The sequence below is a fragment of the Saimiri boliviensis genome, chromosome 17 (genome assembly GCF_048565385.1).
Source record: "Saimiri boliviensis isolate mSaiBol1 chromosome 17, mSaiBol1.pri, whole genome shotgun sequence".
Lineage (NCBI taxonomy): Eukaryota > Metazoa > Chordata > Mammalia > Primates > Cebidae > Saimiri > Saimiri boliviensis.
Window position 1 is genome coordinate 49,516,625 of NC_133465.1, and position 18,705 is coordinate 49,535,329.

Consider the following 18,705-nt stretch of genomic DNA (forward strand, 5'->3'; position numbering starts at 1 on the left):
GAACAGAAGAGATCACTTGGCTGGATCATTGTGAGGGGTTGGGAAGAGTAGGGCGAGAGAAGGTGAGAGAAGGAAGGCAGGGGCCGAGCCTCATAGGGTCATGGTAAGACGCCGGGTAAATCTTCAGTGCAGAATCAGATTTAAAGGTAACTTTGGCTGTCATGTGAAGAATGGGCTGTAGGGGGCGAGAGTGCAAACAGGAAGACCGGTTTTAGGAGGTCTTTGCAGAAGTTGAGCAATGATGGTGGCCTTAAATAGGATGGGAGTGGCAGCTGTGGGAGCTACCCTGTGGGAGAGATAGACAGATTTGAGACAGCTTTAGGAAGTGAAATGGAGAGGTCTAGGGTGGAGGTGAAAGGGAGAGAGGAGTCAAGGCTAATACCCTGGTTTCTAGGTTCAGCGACTAAGTGTTTGGTAATCATGGTGGGTCTTGAGGTATGAGATCCCTGCAGGATATCCCAGAGGATGTATGGGTGTCTACACAGCTCTGCAGCTTGGAAGAGCAGTCTCTTTCTGCACCACCTTTTGGAACGGTTGCATATGGGTGATAATGGGAAGTTGAGGGAGAGACATGAACACCCAGGATGAAATGAGGAAGAGCTGACACTAGCAGAGTAGACCAAGAAGGCAAAAGACAGACAAGTGTTCACCAGATGTAATGAACATGTTGGTGACCTTACTGAGTGAGGAGCCTTGGGGAATAGTGGTAAGTGGGAGGCCAAGAGGCACAGTAAGCTTTTAAGAAGTTTGACCGGTATAGAATAGGGGTGAGGGTTGGGAGAGGGCTCTTGGACAGGGCCTGGGTCTGCAGCCCTTTGAGGTTCCAGGAACCCAGTCAAGGCCTGCATAGGGTAGGATGTCTTCCTTAATCTCAGAGAGTGAGTCATCTCAGCCCAGCCCAGCCCACTTCCCATCAGCAGCCTAGATGTTCTTAGGAATGTCATCCTTAACCCTTAACCCGGGGTGGAACTGAAGACTCAAAGTGGGAAAGTGCCATCTCAACCAGGCGATACACCCTGCACCAGGAAGGCTTGCATACCCGGGGCGAACCCTGGACCTCCAATTTGCCAAGACCATACATTCTGGGTGAAAATGCATTTGTGCTCCAACTTCTCAGAGTCTTTAGTAGTCCGACAACCCAGGGTGAACAAATGGAATTGAGGAAGGGGCAAGAACAGTAGCACAGAACAATGTGAAGGTAGGTTGCCTATGGAATCTTTAGGAAAGAGGAAGCCAGTTCTAGAAAGAAAGGGCACATTGGCTTCAAGCATTTTTATTTATCAAACCTGTTGCGTCACCCCTGTGAACTACATCACCTTCATGAATTCCAGTGACCAGACAGCAGTCAAACCTTTGTTTTTTACTTTATTATACAAAAAAGGGAAAACAAAACTTCCACAGTTGGCCTTGAGCATAGGCAGACACTTCTAAGCCGTTCCCTCCCACCTCCCGTGATACAAATTCAAGTTGTGGTTGTTGTTGAAACCTACAAAACACTCCTTAAATATTAGAAAAAAAGTGGAGGGGGGGACGGGGGTCTTCCCACCCCAGCCATCCCATCCCAGTGCCAAAATGCACTCAAGAGTGACCTCTTACAGCACCAACACCCCCACCCTGACAGCCCTGTTTGTACTGTAAGAATTTTTCAATCTATTTTAAAACAGGAAAGAAAAAGTGCCCCGAAGTTGTTTTTAAATGAAAATACATTCCACTGAAATACAACAGTGTAGGGGCATCCAAATAAGAAACTGGGGTTCTTTGCAGGGCTCTTGGGAAGAAATAGAACCTATAAACCCCTGTACTTAATTCCAGGATTAGGATAAAGGAAGGGGAATGGGAGTGGGAGTGGGGAGTGTTCCCCCCCCCAGGCCTCCCCACCCCCAGCACCAAGGTCCAAGGCAAAGCAGATTGTCTGCCTGCCTTTGGGAGAGGGACCCACCAGCCTCTCCTTTCCTTCGCCGTTCCTGCCCCACCTCCTTGGCAAAGTTCCCATTCTTCCCCCATTCCTTGGCTTTCATTTAGAGGGGAAGGTGGAAAAGCACCAAGCCCCAATTTAATAGGTCATTGACATGATCATTAAAAAAAGACCCCCCCCCCCAATATAGTCAATCAAAAAAATTAGATCTACAGAGATATGGTGGCTTGGCTTATTAAGAGTCAAGGAATCAAGGTACCAAAAAATCTGGGAGATGGCTGGGAAGGGTTAGAGACAGCTGCAGAAGCAGCTTTTGCACACTTCTTGCCCAGCTGTGGGGTTTGGGTAGGAGGGAGCAGACCTGAGAAATTAAAGGAAATAGGGGGTGGTGGGAGGATTTGAGGAAGGCTGGAGGGATGTGTAAGTTAAGAGCTCCCAGCACATTTCTTGAAGCCCAGGTTCTGAGCCTAGGGTGGCCAGGCTTGGCCCCTCAGATGACCAAATACAAGCTTTAAGCTTCACCCCATCTTGCCCACCTTTCCACCTTCCTGCTGGACAATGGAGACCAGCAGCTCGGATGCATGTGACCCTGGCAGACGGAGCCTGGTCTGGGAAGCATCTGAGCACACTCGCCCTAATGGAATCAGAGACTGGGCAAAACAAGAGGATGTGGAGAACAGGGCAGCCTCAGCCTGCTCTCACCAGGGTCAACATCTCCCAGCCCTCACTGACCCTTTTTCCAGATTCACAACAAACGGAGGTGGGCTCTAGGACAGACCCCCTTATACACACCAACACACACACACTCTCACACACATCCACAGCTGCACCCATGCTACGTATACACACACACACACACACACTCTCACACTCTCTCTCTCTCTCTCCCACACACACACATAAAGACCATTTAAAAAAAGTTCCAAACCTACCCCCTAAACCCTCCCTCTCCCAGAAATGACAACAGAGACGGCAGCCGAGATCGGTAGGAAACGTCTCGTTGACAGCTCAGAGCTTAAAAAAAAATATATACACATATATAAAAAACACTTCTGCCCCCTCCCCCATGAGCGGGTCCAGGCGGCTCCTTCCTGCAGGGGGCAGGGGAGAGGGCCACCAGGGCAGCGCCTGTTTCCTCAAAGGCACCGGCCCTCCTCTCCCCATGTTCCCTGCCTCCAGTTCCACTGCAGAGGTCCAGGCGGCAGGCCCCTCTGGGAAGGAATGGGTCCTCCTCAAGCTTCCACCCCACCTTGGGTTGGGCCGCAGGTGTGGAGGGCCTCAGCAAACTCTTTGGGACCCTCCACCCCCACTCTCCGGTCCATTGTCCATGCCGGAACCGCAAGTGCAGAAGTGGGTGGGGTGGGGTGGGCTGGGCCAGGCCGGTGCTGGCTGAGTCTGGTGGTTGCTGTCCCTGGAGGAGGACCCCGAGGGCTGATGTCTCTGAGGCTGCAGAGTCCGGCCTGGGCTCCTCCAGCCCCCTACCCCCACCGTATTTTTTTTTTTAAAAAGAAAGCAAGAAAGTGGGGGAGGCCAGGGGGCAGGGAACAGTACATGGGGGAGAAACAAAGGTGGTCAGTTGGGGAGGGGAGCTCCGGGGCTCTCCCTGGCTGCCCTGGGGTGGGGCTGAGCCTCAGTTGGAGTCAGAGTCTGAGGAGTCTCCTGAGGAGGAGGAGCTGGAGCTGCTGCCCTCCGACTCATTGTCTTCATCCTCGTCATCATCCTCGTCGTCATCTTCGTCCTCGTCATCCTCCTCATTCTGGGGGATGAGAAAGGATGCACAGGGTCCCCAGGTGGCCCTCCTGGCAGGACTCCCCTCCCCTCCTACCGTGCCCCGTCTGCCCCATGCTGTGTACCTCGTCCCCATCCTCGCTCTCGTCCTCGCTGCTGGACTCGGAGGAATCGCCGCCATCTTCAGAGGAGTCCCCGTTATCATCATCTTCCTCTTCTTCATCCTCATCCTCATCATCCTCATCCTCTTCGTCATCCTCCTCGGACTCCTTGGATGGACAGAGGCACATCAGCGTTCTCTGGTCTCTGCCCAGCCACTTCAGGCAGCCCCCACACACCGCCCACGCCCACATATCTGGGGGGGCTCCTTACCGATTTGGACTGCAGAGTAGTCCGGCTGGATTTGGGGTTTGGGCCTCGCAGCTTGGTTATACTCTTACGTTTCTGCAGGATGGGGACAGTGAAGGTGGCAGCCATGAGTTCCAGACACCCCTGAATCCCCCCACCCCTACCCAACTGCTGCTCTGCTCCCAGACTCACATTGGAGATGTACTCTTTATATGCTGCACGGTCCTGGGGGGACAGGCTCTGGGGGAGACAGAGGTGGCAAGGGTTGGAACATAGCCAACTACTGCTGACTGAGCATCCTGGCCCAGGGCTGGGCAGTGGGCTGAGCATTTCCGTATCATCACCCCATCTCACCCTCCCAGGCTCCCTAGACTTTGGGTCTCTGCAGAAAGCCCCCGGGAACTGAAAACACAGCTCCAATTTTTTTTTTTTTTTTTAAAACAGGGGTCTTGCTCTGTCACCCAGGCTGGAGTGCAGTGGCACAATCTCAGCTCACTGCAGCCTTGACCTTCCCAGGCTCAAGTGATCCTTTCAACTCAGCCTCCAGAGTAGCTGGGACCATAGGCATATACCACCACACCAGGATAACTTTAAATTTTTTGTAGGGACAGGGGTCTCGCTGTGTTGCCCAGGATGGTCTTGAACTCCTGGCCTCAAGAGATCCTTTGCACCTCAGCCTCCCAAAATGCTAGGATTACAGGCATGAGCCACTGCACTGGCTCAAGCTCTAATATTTCTGCTTTTGATGTCATGAGTCCTTCTCTAAACATTCAACTCATGCTCTACGCAAATGGATGCTCCTATCAGAGTCTTCCTCACTTCAAAGAAGTGCCCCCGTGATAAGTCAGCTTGGCATCATCAGCCACACTCCAACACCAAACCCTTGAGCTACCAATGAGGCAGTGGAGCTCGCCAAACTCCTGAAACAGCAAATCCCCACAATCTTCTTGGGTCCTTGGCTAACCTGTCCTGGTGAGTGGGAAGGACACAGGTGACTCTCTCCACTTAACAGATCTGACTACGCAACCAAAGCACAGAGGGGAAGCATAAAAACCAGAAGCCTAGGAGAGGCCCTGTGGTCCCGGATAGGGGAGGCAGCCTGATTTGGATTCTTCTGCTTACTGTGTGACCTTGGGCAAGTTACTTAACCTCTCTGAACCTTGGTTTCCTTATTTTTAAAAGGGTGATGGTGGCCGGGTGCAGTGGCCTGTAATCCTAGTGCTTTGGGAGGCCAAAGTGGGCCGATCAGGAGTTCAAGACCAGCCTGGCCAACAAGTGAAACCCTGTCTCTACTAAAAATACAAAAATTAGCTGGGTGTGGTGGTATGCGCCTGTAGCCCCAGCTACTCTGGAAGCTGAGGAAGGAGAATTGCTTGAACCTGGGAGGTGGAGAGTCCAGTGAGCCAAAATCACACCACTGCACTCCAGCCTAGGTGAAAGAGTGAGACTCTGTCTCAGAAGATAAAAATAAAAGGGTAATAGCAATGGTTATCCTGCAGGACTGCAAGGGCATGGAATGAAATCATGAGACCAGCCAGCACGATGCCTCCCTCTTCCTTCCAAGGGTCCCTTGCCCTCTCACCTTGACCCAGAGGTCCAGGTGCACCTTGTACTGCTTTTGCTGCTCCTCGGCTAGCTTTTTGTAGTGCTCCTTCTGGCTCTGGGAGATACGCTGCCAGCGGCTGCCGATCTCTACCATGCGCTCCTTCAGTGGCAGGTGGTTCAGCTCCCCATTGGACAGCAGCTCCTGGGAAAACTTCTGGTAACCGTTCCTGGGAGGTGGGGGTGATACAAGGACGGTCAGGACCCCATAAAAGCAGCCCTCCAGCCCTGACCCTCCCCCACCCCCAGGGCAGACTCCAACCCCCAGGCTCACATGGGAGGCTTCTTGGGTTCTCCCTGGAATTTCATCTTCTTGGAAGAATTTGTAGCAGCTGGAGGTGCCCGCATCTCACTCAGCTCTCTCTGGAGGGAGAAAGGTCACATTCAACCCCAGTCCAACCCCCAAAATACTACTGCCTTCTGCCCCATGCCATCAGCACCTTGGCTGGCTGTTTTTTCTTTCCTTTTTTTTTTTTTTGTGAGATGGAGTCTTGCTCTGTTGCCCAAGCTGGAGTACAGTGGCGTGATCTTGGCTCACTGCAACCTCCGCCTCCCGGGTTCAAGTGATACTCCTGCCTCAGCCTCCCGGGTAGCTGGGATTACAGGCCCACACCACCATGCCCGGCTAATTTTTGTATTTTTAGTAGAGACGGGGTTTCACCATGTTGGCCAGGATGGTCTCGATCTCCTGACCTCGTGATCCACCCACCTGGGCCTCCCAAAGTACTGGGATTACAGGCGTGAGCCACCGCGCCCGGCCTCTGTCTTTTCTGTGCCGGGGAGGAGAAGAAACAGGCCCAGCTAGTGAGCAGCTTCCTAACAACTCAGGTCTGCCGCTGGCACCACAGTTTACAACTGTGCGCGTGTTCCCTGAATCAGCCTGCATGCTAGCATTGTCACCCCCACCTTACTGAGAGACAGGGGTTCAGAGAAGGAAGCTGCACCTTGCTGAGGGTAACAGACCAAGGCTGGGCCTTCTGGCTCAGATTTGCCCACCCAAAGGGGAGCTCCCAAGCTTTCAATGAATGGGGTGGCCCCAGCCCCATTACTACCTCGTATCGCTTTTGGTCTTCGGCTGCCTTCTTAATCCACATCAGTTTCTCCTTCTTCTCCATGTTATTCCAAGTCATTTCCATGGCTTTCAAGGCCTTCACCCGGTCATTCTGGGGAACGATAAGGGTATCAGCCGTGGGGCTCACCCGGGGCTGGAGGCTGAAGTCCTACCCTGCCCCACCCCTGTCACCTTGAAGCGGGCCAGGTAGTCGCCAATGACGCTCTGTTGCCAGATCTCCTCGGCTCTCTTGGGGGACTCAGGCAGCTTGCCTCGTTCCTCCCGCTCCCCGCCAGGCTTCCTCTCCGACTGTGCCTTGAGCGCCGCCTCCCGGGCCTTGTACTTGGCCTGCGGACGGCCGGGACGTCAGCCTTCCGCCCACCCCTAGGGGGCGCGCGCTCCCCGCGCAGCAGCCTGGGCGCCCCCGCGGGGCGGGCAGAGCCCCGGGCTGGTGCAGATGTCTCCCGCCCAGGGCTCGCCCCCACCTGGCCCGCGGCGCTCAGCTGACAGCTTCCCGCCTTCCGGCTGCTGGGCGCCGGCCCCACGTCCCAGCCCAGGCACCGCGAGGCCCAGACGGCCAGGCGGCGCGGACCGCCGAGGGGAAGAGGGGCCCCGGCAGCCCCCCGGGGGCAGCGGCTCTCCGCCAGGCAGCCTGACCTTCTTCTTCTCAGACAGGTCGTTCCACATGCGGGCCAGCAGGCGGGTCAGCTCGCTCTCCGAGAGCTCAGGCCGCTCCTCCTGCAGCTGCCGCCGCTTCTCCTCAGAGAAGATGAACATGGCCGACACGGGCCGCTTGGGCTTCTCGGAGCCGCCCTGTCCAGGTGAAGAGGGTCAGGGTCCGTGGGTGCTGCCAGCGAGCCCAGTCTTGCCCACCCCCGCCTGCGCGGCCGCACCCCCTGCCCACCTTGCCCCCTTCCTGGGCTGGCTTCTTGGAGGCCGGGCTGGTGGCTGGCTTCTTGTTGATGTTCAGCATCTTCTCCTCCCCCAGGACCCGCTGCTGCTCCTCCTCGGGCAGGCTCTGGGCAGGAGAGAAGAGCATGGGGCTGCACGGCTGGCACCGTGCCCTACAGGGCTGCATGGTGCCCTATCCCCAGGGGCTCACGAGGGCTCTGCCTGCCAAGCCCCAGTCCTCTGTGCCCTGTGCCCTACCGGAGGAACACTCACCTCGAGGAAACGAAGCAGCTCCACCTCGTAATCCTTCTTTTTCTGGGAAAGTGAGTGGAGTCAGGATCAGTCTGGAGACAGTGTCACCAGAGACCCTGCAGTACTCGGAGGACAGTGACCTTCAGTGGGCCTCCAGAGCCTGGGTGTGGGCTGGACTCCGTGCCTGCACGGGCTCAGCTCTAATCCCCGCCCAGCACCGAACTGGAAGCAGGTACGTGAGGTATATGCCACCAAGAACTGACTGGCCCAAGCTGGGGTCAGACCTCATGCTTCAAAACCCCAAGGCAGGACGGCCCCTGCCGCACAGCTCACCTGGTCACACTTCTTGTGATAGGCATCCTTCTCCTTTTGGGACAGCAGCTTCCACTGCTGGCTGCACAGCACCATGCGCTCTGTGCTGGGCACGTCCTTCATGTTGGCCATGAGCTCTGCGCAGTACAGCGAGTAGCTGTTCCTATCGGAGCCGTGGGGAGAAAGGGGCAGCCTGTGAGCGAGCAGGGCGGCAGGCCTCCTCGCCCAGAGTCCGGCCCAACTCCCCAGCTGCCCACTCGCCCACCCACCCCAGGGCAGCGCTCACGGAGGTGGCTTGGTGGGTCGCCCGTCAAACTTGTCCTTGAGCTGGCGTTCAGCCTTGGTGAGGGTGGACTTGGTGATACCCTCTTCACTGATGTTCAGCTCGGGGTGCTTCTGGATATAGTCTCTCATGATCTCCTGCAGAGCCAGGTAGGGGGACGGAGGGCAACGTGGTGCGGAGTTAGCTGGGGCAGGGGCAGGGGGAGAGCCGCTGGGGAGGGCAGGCAGGGAGCAAAGCTGGGGGTGGCTGAGTGTCCCACGAGACGTGGTGCCCTGCCCTGCCCTAGCCTGAGATCTCATGGGGCTGGGGGGTGGGGAAGGTAGGGGCAGAGGCGAGGGGCCCAGAAGGCCCCTCCCTCAACAGAGGAATGGGGAGTGACACCTTCCGCAGAGTGCGGTGGCCACGGAGTCGGAGGGCAGAGGCTCGTGAAGAGCCGGACGGGGAGGAGCGCAGCGGAAGCCTAACCTCGTACTCCTTCCGCTGCTCCAGGGCCTTATGAATCCATTTCAGCCTCTTTTTGTCCGAGAGCTGAGACCACTGCTTCCCCAGGGAGTCCTTCACCTCCTTCGTAGTGGCCTGCAAACCAAAAGCCGTCAGACACGCACAAGCAGCCAGGAGTGAGGGGGGGGTAGGGGGGAAGGGGGCACAGAGGCCCCCGCCCCCTCAGGCCATGGGAGGTCACATCAGTGTCCCCCACAGGCCAGGAGGGGAAGGTGGAGAGGCGGGGATCCCGCCTGGGTGCAAGGGGACTGGCTCACACACACACACACGCACGCGCACGCTCGCACGCCAGCTGGCCCAGGCCCTGTCCATGCAGCCCACCCTTGGGGAGGGGCCTCCTCTCCTGCTCCCCTGCACCGTGCCCAGCCGACCTGGCGCGGCTCCCCCCTGGCCACCACCGTGCATCCTCCACCCCCAACCCTTGGCCGGACACTCACATCTGGCCGCACTTTGAGATACACCTTCTTCTCGTGGGTGTACCACAGCTGCTGGGGGGTTTTGGGCTTCTCTGGGATGTCCGATTTCTTGGCATTCTGGATTAGGTCAGGGTGATCCTCCCTAGCCAGGACATGGGGAGCAAGGATCAGCAGGGGACGCTGCCAGGGCAGACCCAAGCTAGCTGCCCCCTCCACCAAGCCTCCTCGGCCTTTCAGCTGGGGCTCAGTGGGACGGTGGCTGCCTGCCTGTCCCTGCCCGTGAGCATGACACACTAGGGCTCACATGTGACCCATCCTTCTTCCATGCCTCAGAGATGGCGAACTCCAGGCTCTGGCCAGGGTTAGCCTATTCAGCTGCACCCAGAGCCCCGTGGCCCTCCTCTGGGCTCCACTGCCTTACCTGAATCGGGCCAGGTTTCGCTCGAACTCCTGTTTCTCCCTCTGGAAGTCCTGAATATATTTCATCTGGGGGGAGGAGGGGATGGGGTCACCCAGGACCCAAGGGTATCTCACCCTGAGCTACGAAAGCCACCCAGACCCCTCCTCGTGGGCTCTCTGCGGCCTCCTACGCTGTGATGCAGGGGTGGAGGCTGGCACCCTGCCTACCTCCCCCTCGGGATTCATCACAGAGCAGACCTGCTGGCTTCTACCACAGATGGTGGGAGCTGCAAGGATCACCCAGACATTGAATCCTACATCCTATTCTCTCCTTGCGAGGGAGAGTCACAGAAGGGGACCGTGGCATTACCTACAGTCATGCAGTGCACAGTGGCAGTGCTGGCGCTCCCCCACCCGTTTCTCTACCACCACAGAATCCCCAGTGGAGGCAGGTGCAGGCCCTGCTCCCATCACTCTCTCTTCTCATTGTCTGTGGCAGCTGACATTAACCTGTACCCCTGGAGGTGGCCTCTACATAGGACCAGGGCTGGGCTGAGTCTTGTTTCCAAGGTATGAGGGGAGACTACTGTGTGGAGGGAAACCCAGAGTTCTTACAATACGAGCCACGGCCAGCTGCCCTGCACCTTCCTGTCCAGTTCCGACACCATCACCTTCCTCCCTTTCTCCAGGATCCCAGCTGTCTGGCTCCTCCAGCCCTCCCTCCGTCCCTCAGCCCACTCGTTCTCTCCCACCATTTGGCTTCCCTTTATCACCCGCTTTTCAGCCTAACCCCACTTTCCCACCCCCACTTCCTCCCTCCCTGCATCCTTCCCCATTATGGCCTCCCTCTTGTAATCTGTCTCTTTCTCTTCCGTATCTACCTCCTCTCTTGGCTCCCACATAATGTCCATCTCTTCTTTTGCCTTCACAGGCTCACAAGAGTGGCACTGGAAGGTGCCAGGAGCTCATGGCAATTGAGTCCAACCTCTGCCTCTTAGAGAAGCACCAGGCATAGAGAGGCAGCACCCCTTTCCCTCAGTTCTCACAGAAAACCAGAAGCAGAGCTCAGCCTCCTCTTCCCCAAGCTCAGTCCTCCTCAGACAAAATAATTTCAGAGCTGGAGGGCACCATGCAGAGACCTGGCTCACCTCACATAAAGACCAGGCCCAGAGAAGTGGAGTGACTTACCAAAGGCCCCATACACAGCGAGTTCAGAGCCAGGAGAACAGGCCCAAGTCTTGTGTCCCCCAGGCCAGCACCTCGTCCACTCTACCAGTTTCTTCTGGCGTCCCCTGGCTCTCAGACTCTTGGCCTCTCCCTCCCATCCCATGAGAGTGTTTGGGTGTGTGCAGTCAACTGTCCAACATCCTCATCAAAGGGGCCAACAGTTCCAGCACTCCATACCCCTGCTCTGCTTGGGCAGTGGTTGCAGACAGCTGGCTTCTTTTTTGGGTACAGCACCAAGCTCATGTGAGTCCACAGCCAGGGTATGCCAACCAGGAAAGAGGGCGACTCCAGCGTGGTGGCGGCCAGCGTCACCTTTTGAGAACTGGCTGTGTATGACTTTGTTTCCTTGCCAAGCAGATGTGCTGCTTGTCTTTCCCGCTGCCCTTCCCCATCTATCCCTGGCTGTCTCCTCGTCTAGCGTCTCTTCCTCGGGTCCTCTCTCCCCATTCCATCTTTCTTGTGTCCTATCTGCAGGCTCCTCCGGCGTTTTGCTGCCTATCTCTAGGAGGGACCTCCTGAGCTCTGTGTGTGACTGCTTCTAGCCCTGCCTGGGAGGCTTGGGCAACCCCTGCCCAGGGTTAATGCTTTGATGGTCTGAGACAGTGCCCAGCCTCTGCAAAGAACAGCATGAGGCCAGGAGGGACAACATGTGTCCTTGAGTGAACATACGCGTGTGGAGAGGAGGTGTACTTCACAGGTGGACGTGGCAGTAAGAGCACTGGCTGGGACTCTGGGACACTATCCTGCTCTAGCATCAACGGCTGTGTCACTCGGGACACTTAACCCTCCTGTACACGAAACTGGGATAACCTTTTCCTGGGGTTACCTTTACAAAGACACTGCAAGTATCAAATGAGATCATGACGGGAAGCGTCACAGAGAGGGAAGAAGTGCTGTGCAGCCCAACAGTGAGGATGGGTGGATCGGGGGAGAGCCTTACGAAACAAAACACTGTGGGTCTTCCATCGGGGGAAAGGTTGGCCGGAGCACCTGCTGTCTGGTTTACATCTGTGACGGTGCCTGTGCCTGACCATTTGTGGGCTGAGGAAGGGGCGATCAGGTGTGGCTACCCAGGACCTACTCTGCTGTGCTGACTCCCCCGTCCCCGATGCCAGGTCCCTCTAAGGCCTACCTCCAACTGACCCACACCACCCCAACTGCTCCCAGCCTCTCCCCTCCTCCCACCTTAGCTCTCCTCCCCCCACCTTCTTCTTCTCCGGAAGCTCCTTGTATTTCTTGGACAGAATCTTGGTTAGGTCCAGGTTGCTCATCTCAGGGTGGAGTTTCGCATATTTGGCCCGCTTCTCCATGAAGAAGCGGAAATAAGGGGTCAAGGGCTTCTTTGGGAAGTCTGGGTGTTTCTGGAAGGAGGGACAAGGACACAATGGAGGTCATGTACCATCTGTTCTTTGGACCTTTCCTCCCCTACCCCTCATGCGCCTCTTCCTGGTAACTCACCTTGAGTTTTTTGCCTTTGTAAGGATTTTTCACATGTTCCTGAGCATCAAGGATCAATTCTGTCAATGTACGGAACTTCCTCACCTGGAGGAAGAGGGGAGGAAAGGAGGGCAAGTTGAGAAAAGGAAAATGCCACCCAGTAGCATATCCCTATCTTACCACGGGTACCCCCACCTTGCAACGGGTCTCTTCTACTCTTCACTAGACTAAATTTACCAAAGAGCAGAGGCCAACAGCCAAATGAAGCAGGCAGCCTGACACCCAGGCACTGGCCCATGCCTACTGCAGAGGCCCAGGCAGTCAGTGCACACCAAAGGCCAGCAACAAGGGGACTACATGACCTCTACCTAGCTATCCATGCCAGCACCTCCTTCAATCTCGGCACAGCTCAGGCCATTCGGCTCAAGACCAATAGAAAGTGGCATAACTCTAAGCCAGTGCTGTCAAACACGCCACCTCCCAAAGTGCACAAGGGCAGGTAGACAGCTAACAGCGACCACATGAACACCTCTCCTGGTCTCTTTCCTTCCTGTTTACAGCTGGCTGTTTCACTTCCCCCCACCAGGGCTGAGGTGGGTGGACATGGAGATGTGTATATCTGTGTGTCAGGAAGGGGATCAGTTACCTCGTTAGAAATCTCCACCCATTTGAGCTTGCACATGTCTCCAGAAAAGTCCTTAAATGCTACTTTTTCCCAGTCCATATGTGATTCAGTGGTTTTGAACTTGGAGCTGTCATTGGATGGAAGGTTGTTCTTCATGCATTCCAGCAAAGTCAGCATGTCTTCCTGGGACCAGCGGTCTGGTGAAGGGTAACAGAGGCCGTTGTGCCTGGCTCATGCTATCCCCCTATTCTGTTCCCCAGTTATTGAGTGCTCAACCCTTTTTCCCTAGGAAATCCCAGCCCCTGGTTGCTTCCCATCTGAAGGCAGAGATAAAACATAACTCGGCTCTAAGGGAACCGTGGCCATATTGGATCAGGGCAGGGACTCCAGTCCAGAGCATGCCATACCTAGAAAAACCCTGTCTCTACTAAAAACCCAAAAATTAGCTAGGTGTGGTGGCACGTGCCTGTAATCTCAGCTACTTATGAGTCTGAGGCAGGAGAATCACTTGAACCTGGGAGGTATAGGTTGCAGTGAGTGGAGATGGTACCATTGCACTCCTGCTTGGGCAACAAGAATGAAACTCCATCTCAAAAAAAAAAAAAAAAGCAATCCTCGAACACAAGTCTGGCTTGCTTCAAAGCTATTATCATTTCTCCCGTGCCAGGCTGCTACCAGCAGCTATTTGTTGTAAGGGAAGTGGAAAGGAAGGTATAGTGATTCAGGGCTTTGTGGGAAACAGGTAGCTTGTCAAAGAAGGAGGGAAGCAGGGAGGCAAAATATCTAAACGTGTGGTCAAGTTCAAGTTCTGAGTTTAGGATACCCTAAATGTGCAAGGACTGAGAATGGGGTGTGGGCAGTAAGGAAAACCCATGCAGATGTCTCTCCTGTATGGATGGAAACCAATGTTAGAGACACCCTCCAGTCCCTGGACCTCAATGTAGATCAAGGAAGAATTTCTGGCAAACAAGAAAAAGGGAACAGAAACAGCAGCATACAGAACAGCTCTGAGGTAAGGTAGGCAGGTGCACAAAAGCTCTCAGGGCCCTGCTCCAGGGAGAACCCCCAGAATAACAAGCTGTCTGGTCAGCCCAACTCCCCAGGGAAGCAAGACCAGGTCTGGACTAGCTATTTTCAGTCACGGAAATGCAGCTCCAGAGAGAGCTCTGGGCTTCTGTGGATGGGCTGGGAGAATAGCCACCCGAGGCCAGAAGTCAAAAGGGCTCCTCTCCATTTTCATTTGCATCTCCTAACCTGGGCCAGGGTTTCTGCAGAGCAGGTCACATGGACCCATAATCCCCACTCCTCTCAATGTCCCACAAGCATGGCCAGCTGCTCAGCTTCATCCTACCCTCCACCCCCATACAGACGACCACTGCTGAATGAGGCAGAGGTCTAGGTGAGTACATAGAGCCCATGGCTTAGGGCCTTAAAACACCTTTTTTTCTCCACCTACCTCTATAAAAGCCTCATCGTCTTAAAAAGCCTGAGACGACTTCCCCAACCCCTTCCTCTACACTCATTCTTCCTCCCATTCCAGGACACTGGGCCGGGACACACTTCAGGCTGAATGGCAACCCTAGAAGGCATGCCTCCTCAAACATAGGGGGCGAGGGACAGGAGAGATGAACCATTCCAGGCCAAATAATATGGATTCGACCAGACCTCAAGTGTGGGAGATGCTTGATTCATAAATACTTAAGGCACTTTCTTGCCCAGTTCAGAGTATGGAGAAGCCCTTGAGACGGGAGTGACCCCGCAGCCATGAGAAATAGAGGATTTAACTCTCAGAAGGCTGGGGGTGAATGCCCCTACCTTGGCCTTTGGGGGCGGCCATTTCCAGGTCTGTGGGGCAGTCGGCTTCTCCGTTCATCCTCCAGCTGTCCAGCCACCTCCTTGGTCGTGCTGGCCGGGCAACCCGGGGTCAAAACCACCTCACCCTTTGGAAGACATACCAGTTCCCACTCAGGCAGGCTGAGAGATGAATGACTTTCTATCCCTCCCTACCCAGAGTGGAGGGGGACAGGTCCACACTCTGAGTCCCAACCATGACCTTACTGGACTTAAAAGGTCTGTGGGAGTGGGAGTGAGCCCCTCCTCTGCTTCCTGATCCCCTCCCCCAAACCCTGCAGCCCAGCTCCGCGGCGCGCGCCCTTCTCTGCCCACGCGAGAGCCTGCTCCAAGCTCCCGCGTACAGCAAGCGCCCGCCCTCCGCCCTCCTTCCCCAACCCCGGCCAAAAAAAAAAAAAAAAAAAAAAAAAAAACCACAAAACTCCTCCTCCTCTGAGCGCCCGCCCCGGGGAGGCCCCAGGCTGGAGGGCGGGGGAGGAGGAAGGGCGGGTAAAGGGCGCGCGCGGCCACGGAAGCGGGCACGCGCCCCAGTCTCCTCCTCCCACCTCCCCCCGGCCGGTTCCCCCCGCCTCCGCAACCCGGCGGGGACCCGGACGCAGCGCAGCCGCCGCCAGCCCCGGAGCGCAGCGGCCGCACCGCCCCCGGGGACCGGATCCGGATTCCCACTGCTCCCCCCTCCCGGGCTCTCATCGCCTTCCCCGCCCGCCCAGGCGGGCGAGCAGCTGGAAAGAAGCGGCCTAGCGTGCCCCCCGCCCCGAGCCACCTACCCCGGCCAGAGGCGCCGCCGCCGCCCAGCCACCCCGACTCGCACGGAGGAGCCCGGCGCAGAGGCGCGACCGCGGCGGGAACCGCCGCCTCCTCCCCCGAGCCTGCAGCCCAGCCCCGCCGGCGCCCCCGCCCTGGCCTCCGGGGAGCGGAGCCAAGCAGAGGGCGGGAGGACGGCGGCCGGGAGGCGGGGGCGCAGCGCTCACCGGCCCCGCCGCCCCCTCCGGCGGCCGGGGAGAACTGCGCCTGCCGGCTCCGAGAAGCGCGGGCTCCTCCGCCAGCGGCCGGGGCTCGGCTCGGGCCTCGCTTCCTGCCCTCCCCTCCCCCGGCTTTCGGCATCCTCCCCAGTGCCCTGGTCTGCTCGCGCCCGGTCCCCTGCTCGGAGGTCGCTCCGGGTCCCAGCCGGGCGCCCACCGCACCCTGCGGTTCGCTCCCTGCCGTCAGGCCCCGACCCCAGCGCGCGTCCTCAGCCGCCTCGGTTACCCGGCGCAGCGCGGCCTCCGGGCTTCCCGCTCCGGCGGCTCCCTCCCCGGCTCTGAGCGGCGGCGCCCTCCCCCGCTCGGCCGGGCACAGCCGCAGCTCCCTCCCGCGGCGGCAGCGGCTCCTCCTCCGGGCGAGGCGGCGGCGCTGGGGCGGCGGCTGCTGCTGCTGTGGCGGCGGCGGCGGCTGTGGCTGCTGCCTGCTGCTCCTCGCGGCGAAAAGCACAAAGCACAGCGCCCTCCGCCTGCAGGCAGCCCGCCCGCCGCCGGCCCCGGCCTCAGCTCGCACACCCCCCGCCGCCGCCGCAGCCTCAGCCACCGGAGCGGGGAGGAGGAGGGAGAAGGGAGGAGGAGGAGCGGGAGGGGGGGCGGGAGAAGCGGGGCAGCTAGCGCGTCCTTCCCCGTAGAGCGCACACCGACCCCCGGGGAGCGAGCGCCAGCCCGCCCGCCTCGCCGGCTCCGCTCCCTCCCACAGCCTGCCCGGGCGGGCTCCGCGGGGGGCAGCTGGGAGGAGGGGCGGGAGCTGGGGGGACCCGGGCGGCCGAGGCGGAGGGAAGGAAGGAGGGGAGGGGGGTGGTGGTGGTAGTGGTGGTGGCGGCGGCGGCGGCTGCTGCTGCTGCCGCCGCCGCCGCCGGGGAGAGGGGGGGCCGGGGCAGGGAGACACGCAGCCGCCCGGATGGCGGCGGGGCTCGGAGCCGAGGCGGGCGGGCGGGCGCCGAGAGCGACCTCGCCAGACCCGCGGGGGAACTAACATGCTCCGCCGGCACTGGAGGGAGGGCCGAGGTGCGGCGTCGGAGAGGGTGCCCAAAGGGGCCCCCGGCGGCTGGAGTGACTCGGGGGGCGCCCACAGCTCTGCTCCGGAGCTCTCCCCCAAATCCTCCCAGCTCAGACTAGGGCTTCCAGGCCAGCCTTCTCCCGCCTCCCGGAGCGAGCGATCCGCGCCCACCCTCATCCCCCGGAGCGTGGCCACTGGCTTGGGGCGCACGCACGCCGATCGCGGCGCCCGGCTTCAGTGCCTACCTCGCGGTCCTCTCACTGCCGAACGGCACATACGAAACTTAAAAAAACCCAAAAAAACTAAAACTAAAACCTCTGCATTAAAAAAAAAAAAAATCCCCATGCCCTTTACACCCCGGAAACGGCGAAGGAACGACGGGCTTCGGCTGAGGAGCCGCTCTGGGAGCCGGTTCAATCCAGCCCGGCATGGCTCCCCAGGCCTGCCCGGGCGCATGGAGATCGGCGTCGCCGCCACTCGTAGCGACCCCTCTCCCCCGAAATCCGCGGCGCCCGGGCTCACTTACCGAGCGTGTGTAGATGGGAGCGCAGGCCGGGGACACCTGGGGGCGCGGCGGGCCGAATAGCCGAGCCGCAGCTCTGCTGCAGCCGACTCCGGGGAAGCAAGTCGCCAGACAAAGCCCGAGATGGCGAAGCGGAGCGACGGCTAATGGCGAGCCCCACGCGCCGCGCTCCGCCCGCCCCGCTCCGCCCGCCCGCCCGCCCGCCTCGGCGCAGCGCAGCGCCGCTCCAAGCGCTTGCCCGTCAGAGCCGCCTCGGCGCCGCCGCCTCCCGGGCCACCGCGGCCTCGCCTGGCCCCTCCGCCTCCTCCGGGCTGCTCAGCCTCACCCCTTCCCTCCCACTGCTCTAGGGGTTGCACAGAAAAAAAAAATTTTTTTTTAAGAAAAATGCTTTTTTTCCTTTTTTTCTTTCTTTTTTTTTTTTTTTTTTTTTTCCTTTTTTGCAGGGCGGGCGTGTTGAGACTTTTGGATCTTTCTGCCCCCAGCTCGCACTCACCTGCGGAGCCGCCAGGAGGGCTAGGGGTGGGGGGGGTGCGCGGAGCTGGAGCCGGCGAGCGCGGGTTGAAAGCCAGCCAAGCTCTGCAGCGCCCGACCCGGGCGTGTACGCCGCCGCCAGTCCCCGCAGAGAAATCGTCCTCCTACCCCCGCCTCCATCGCTCTGCGTTTCTCTTCCAATCAGCCGGTCGCTTGGTGGCTCCTCCATTCTCCGGCCAAGCCCAGCTGCCTAGAGCGAGCTCCACTCCTCCATCTGTTCGCCCGGCTCCTCGCTCCCCTGCCGGGGCCGGCGAGACGGCGTGAGGCCGGAGGGGGATTTGCGAGAAAACCTGCCTGCTTCCCGCTCTCATTGCTCCATCCCCGCTGCCTCCTGCCTCCTGCTTCTCTCCTGCGTCTTTCCAACTCTCTCCCCTGTCGCCACTGGTGTGTGTCTGAGTGTGTGCGCGGTTTTTTTTTTTTTTTTTTTTTTTTATTGCTCTTTGCTTTTGCAACCCAGAAGCAAAAGGGGTGGGGGGAGTTACAGGAAAAAAAAAAAGCGAGAAAGAAGCTCTTAGATTTGCAACACATCGGAAAACCAGGGGAGCACCCCCGCCTTATCCGATCTCCGTGCTCTGCGAGGGCCTTCCGGGTTTTGGGACGAGCTTCTCAATGTTCCCCTCTTCGCTGGGTTTAGGATCCGAGGAGTCCGAGCAAAAAGTTCTCCCCCTGGGTCGTAGTGAGGGGTGTCAGGGTGGGAGTTTCGGGATTTTTCAAGAAGCAGCGGCTATCCTTCCTACCCCGGCATCGGCCACTGGGCGGGGGTGGGGGAAAGAGCAAAATCCCAGTGGGTTTGT

At 58.4% G+C, this 18,705-nt stretch overlaps 1 protein-coding gene across 6 annotated transcripts; it reads right to left on the bottom strand.

The window, feature by feature from the left end:
• Window positions 1-1,348: 1,348 nt before the first annotated feature.
• Window positions 1,349-18,288, bottom strand: UBTF (upstream binding transcription factor). Of its 6 annotated transcripts, none has more exons than XM_003943627.4 (21): window positions 17,874-18,288; window positions 14,803-14,927; window positions 13,009-13,184; window positions 12,384-12,467; window positions 12,131-12,286; window positions 9,721-9,785; window positions 9,321-9,441; window positions 8,848-8,958; window positions 8,386-8,519; window positions 8,121-8,262; window positions 7,809-7,850; window positions 7,549-7,662; window positions 7,302-7,457; window positions 6,837-6,992; window positions 6,646-6,756; window positions 5,868-5,956; window positions 5,574-5,763; window positions 4,184-4,231; window positions 4,016-4,087; window positions 3,769-3,912; window positions 1,349-3,671 (listed from the first exon to the last, which is right to left on the bottom strand). In XM_003943627.4, exons 2-21 carry the CDS (start codon window positions 14,858-14,860, stop codon window positions 3,546-3,548), a joined length of 2,295 nt encoding a protein of 764 aa, XP_003943676.1. In that variant the 5' UTR covers window positions 14,861-14,927; window positions 17,874-18,288; the 3' UTR covers window positions 1,349-3,545. The 6 variants fall into 6 exon arrangements, with proteins under 6 accessions (XP_003943676.1, XP_039332882.1, XP_039332883.1 ...); XM_039476948.2 differs by lacking the exon at window positions 17,874-18,288 and adding an exon at window positions 17,384-17,567; XM_039476949.2 differs by lacking the exon at window positions 17,874-18,288 and adding an exon at window positions 16,087-16,161.
• Between the last annotated feature and the right edge of the window lie 417 nt (window positions 18,289-18,705).

What these genes read in the sequence shown, in the direction of transcription:
- UBTF (XM_003943627.4), bottom strand. Translation starts at nt 14,860, where the DNA reads ATGAACGGAGAAGCCGACTGCCCCACAGACCTGGAAATGGCCGCCCCC. An exon ending in GGGTGGAGATTTCTAACGAG is followed by an intron (nt 12,468 to 13,008) that starts GTAACTGATCCC and finishes CTCTTCCTCCAG; the next exon opens with GTGAGGAAGTTCCGTACATT. An exon ending in GAACCCAAGAAGCCTCCCAT is followed by an intron (nt 5,764 to 5,867) that starts GTGAGCCTGGGG and finishes CCCACCTCCCAG; the next exon opens with GAACGGTTACCAGAAGTTTT.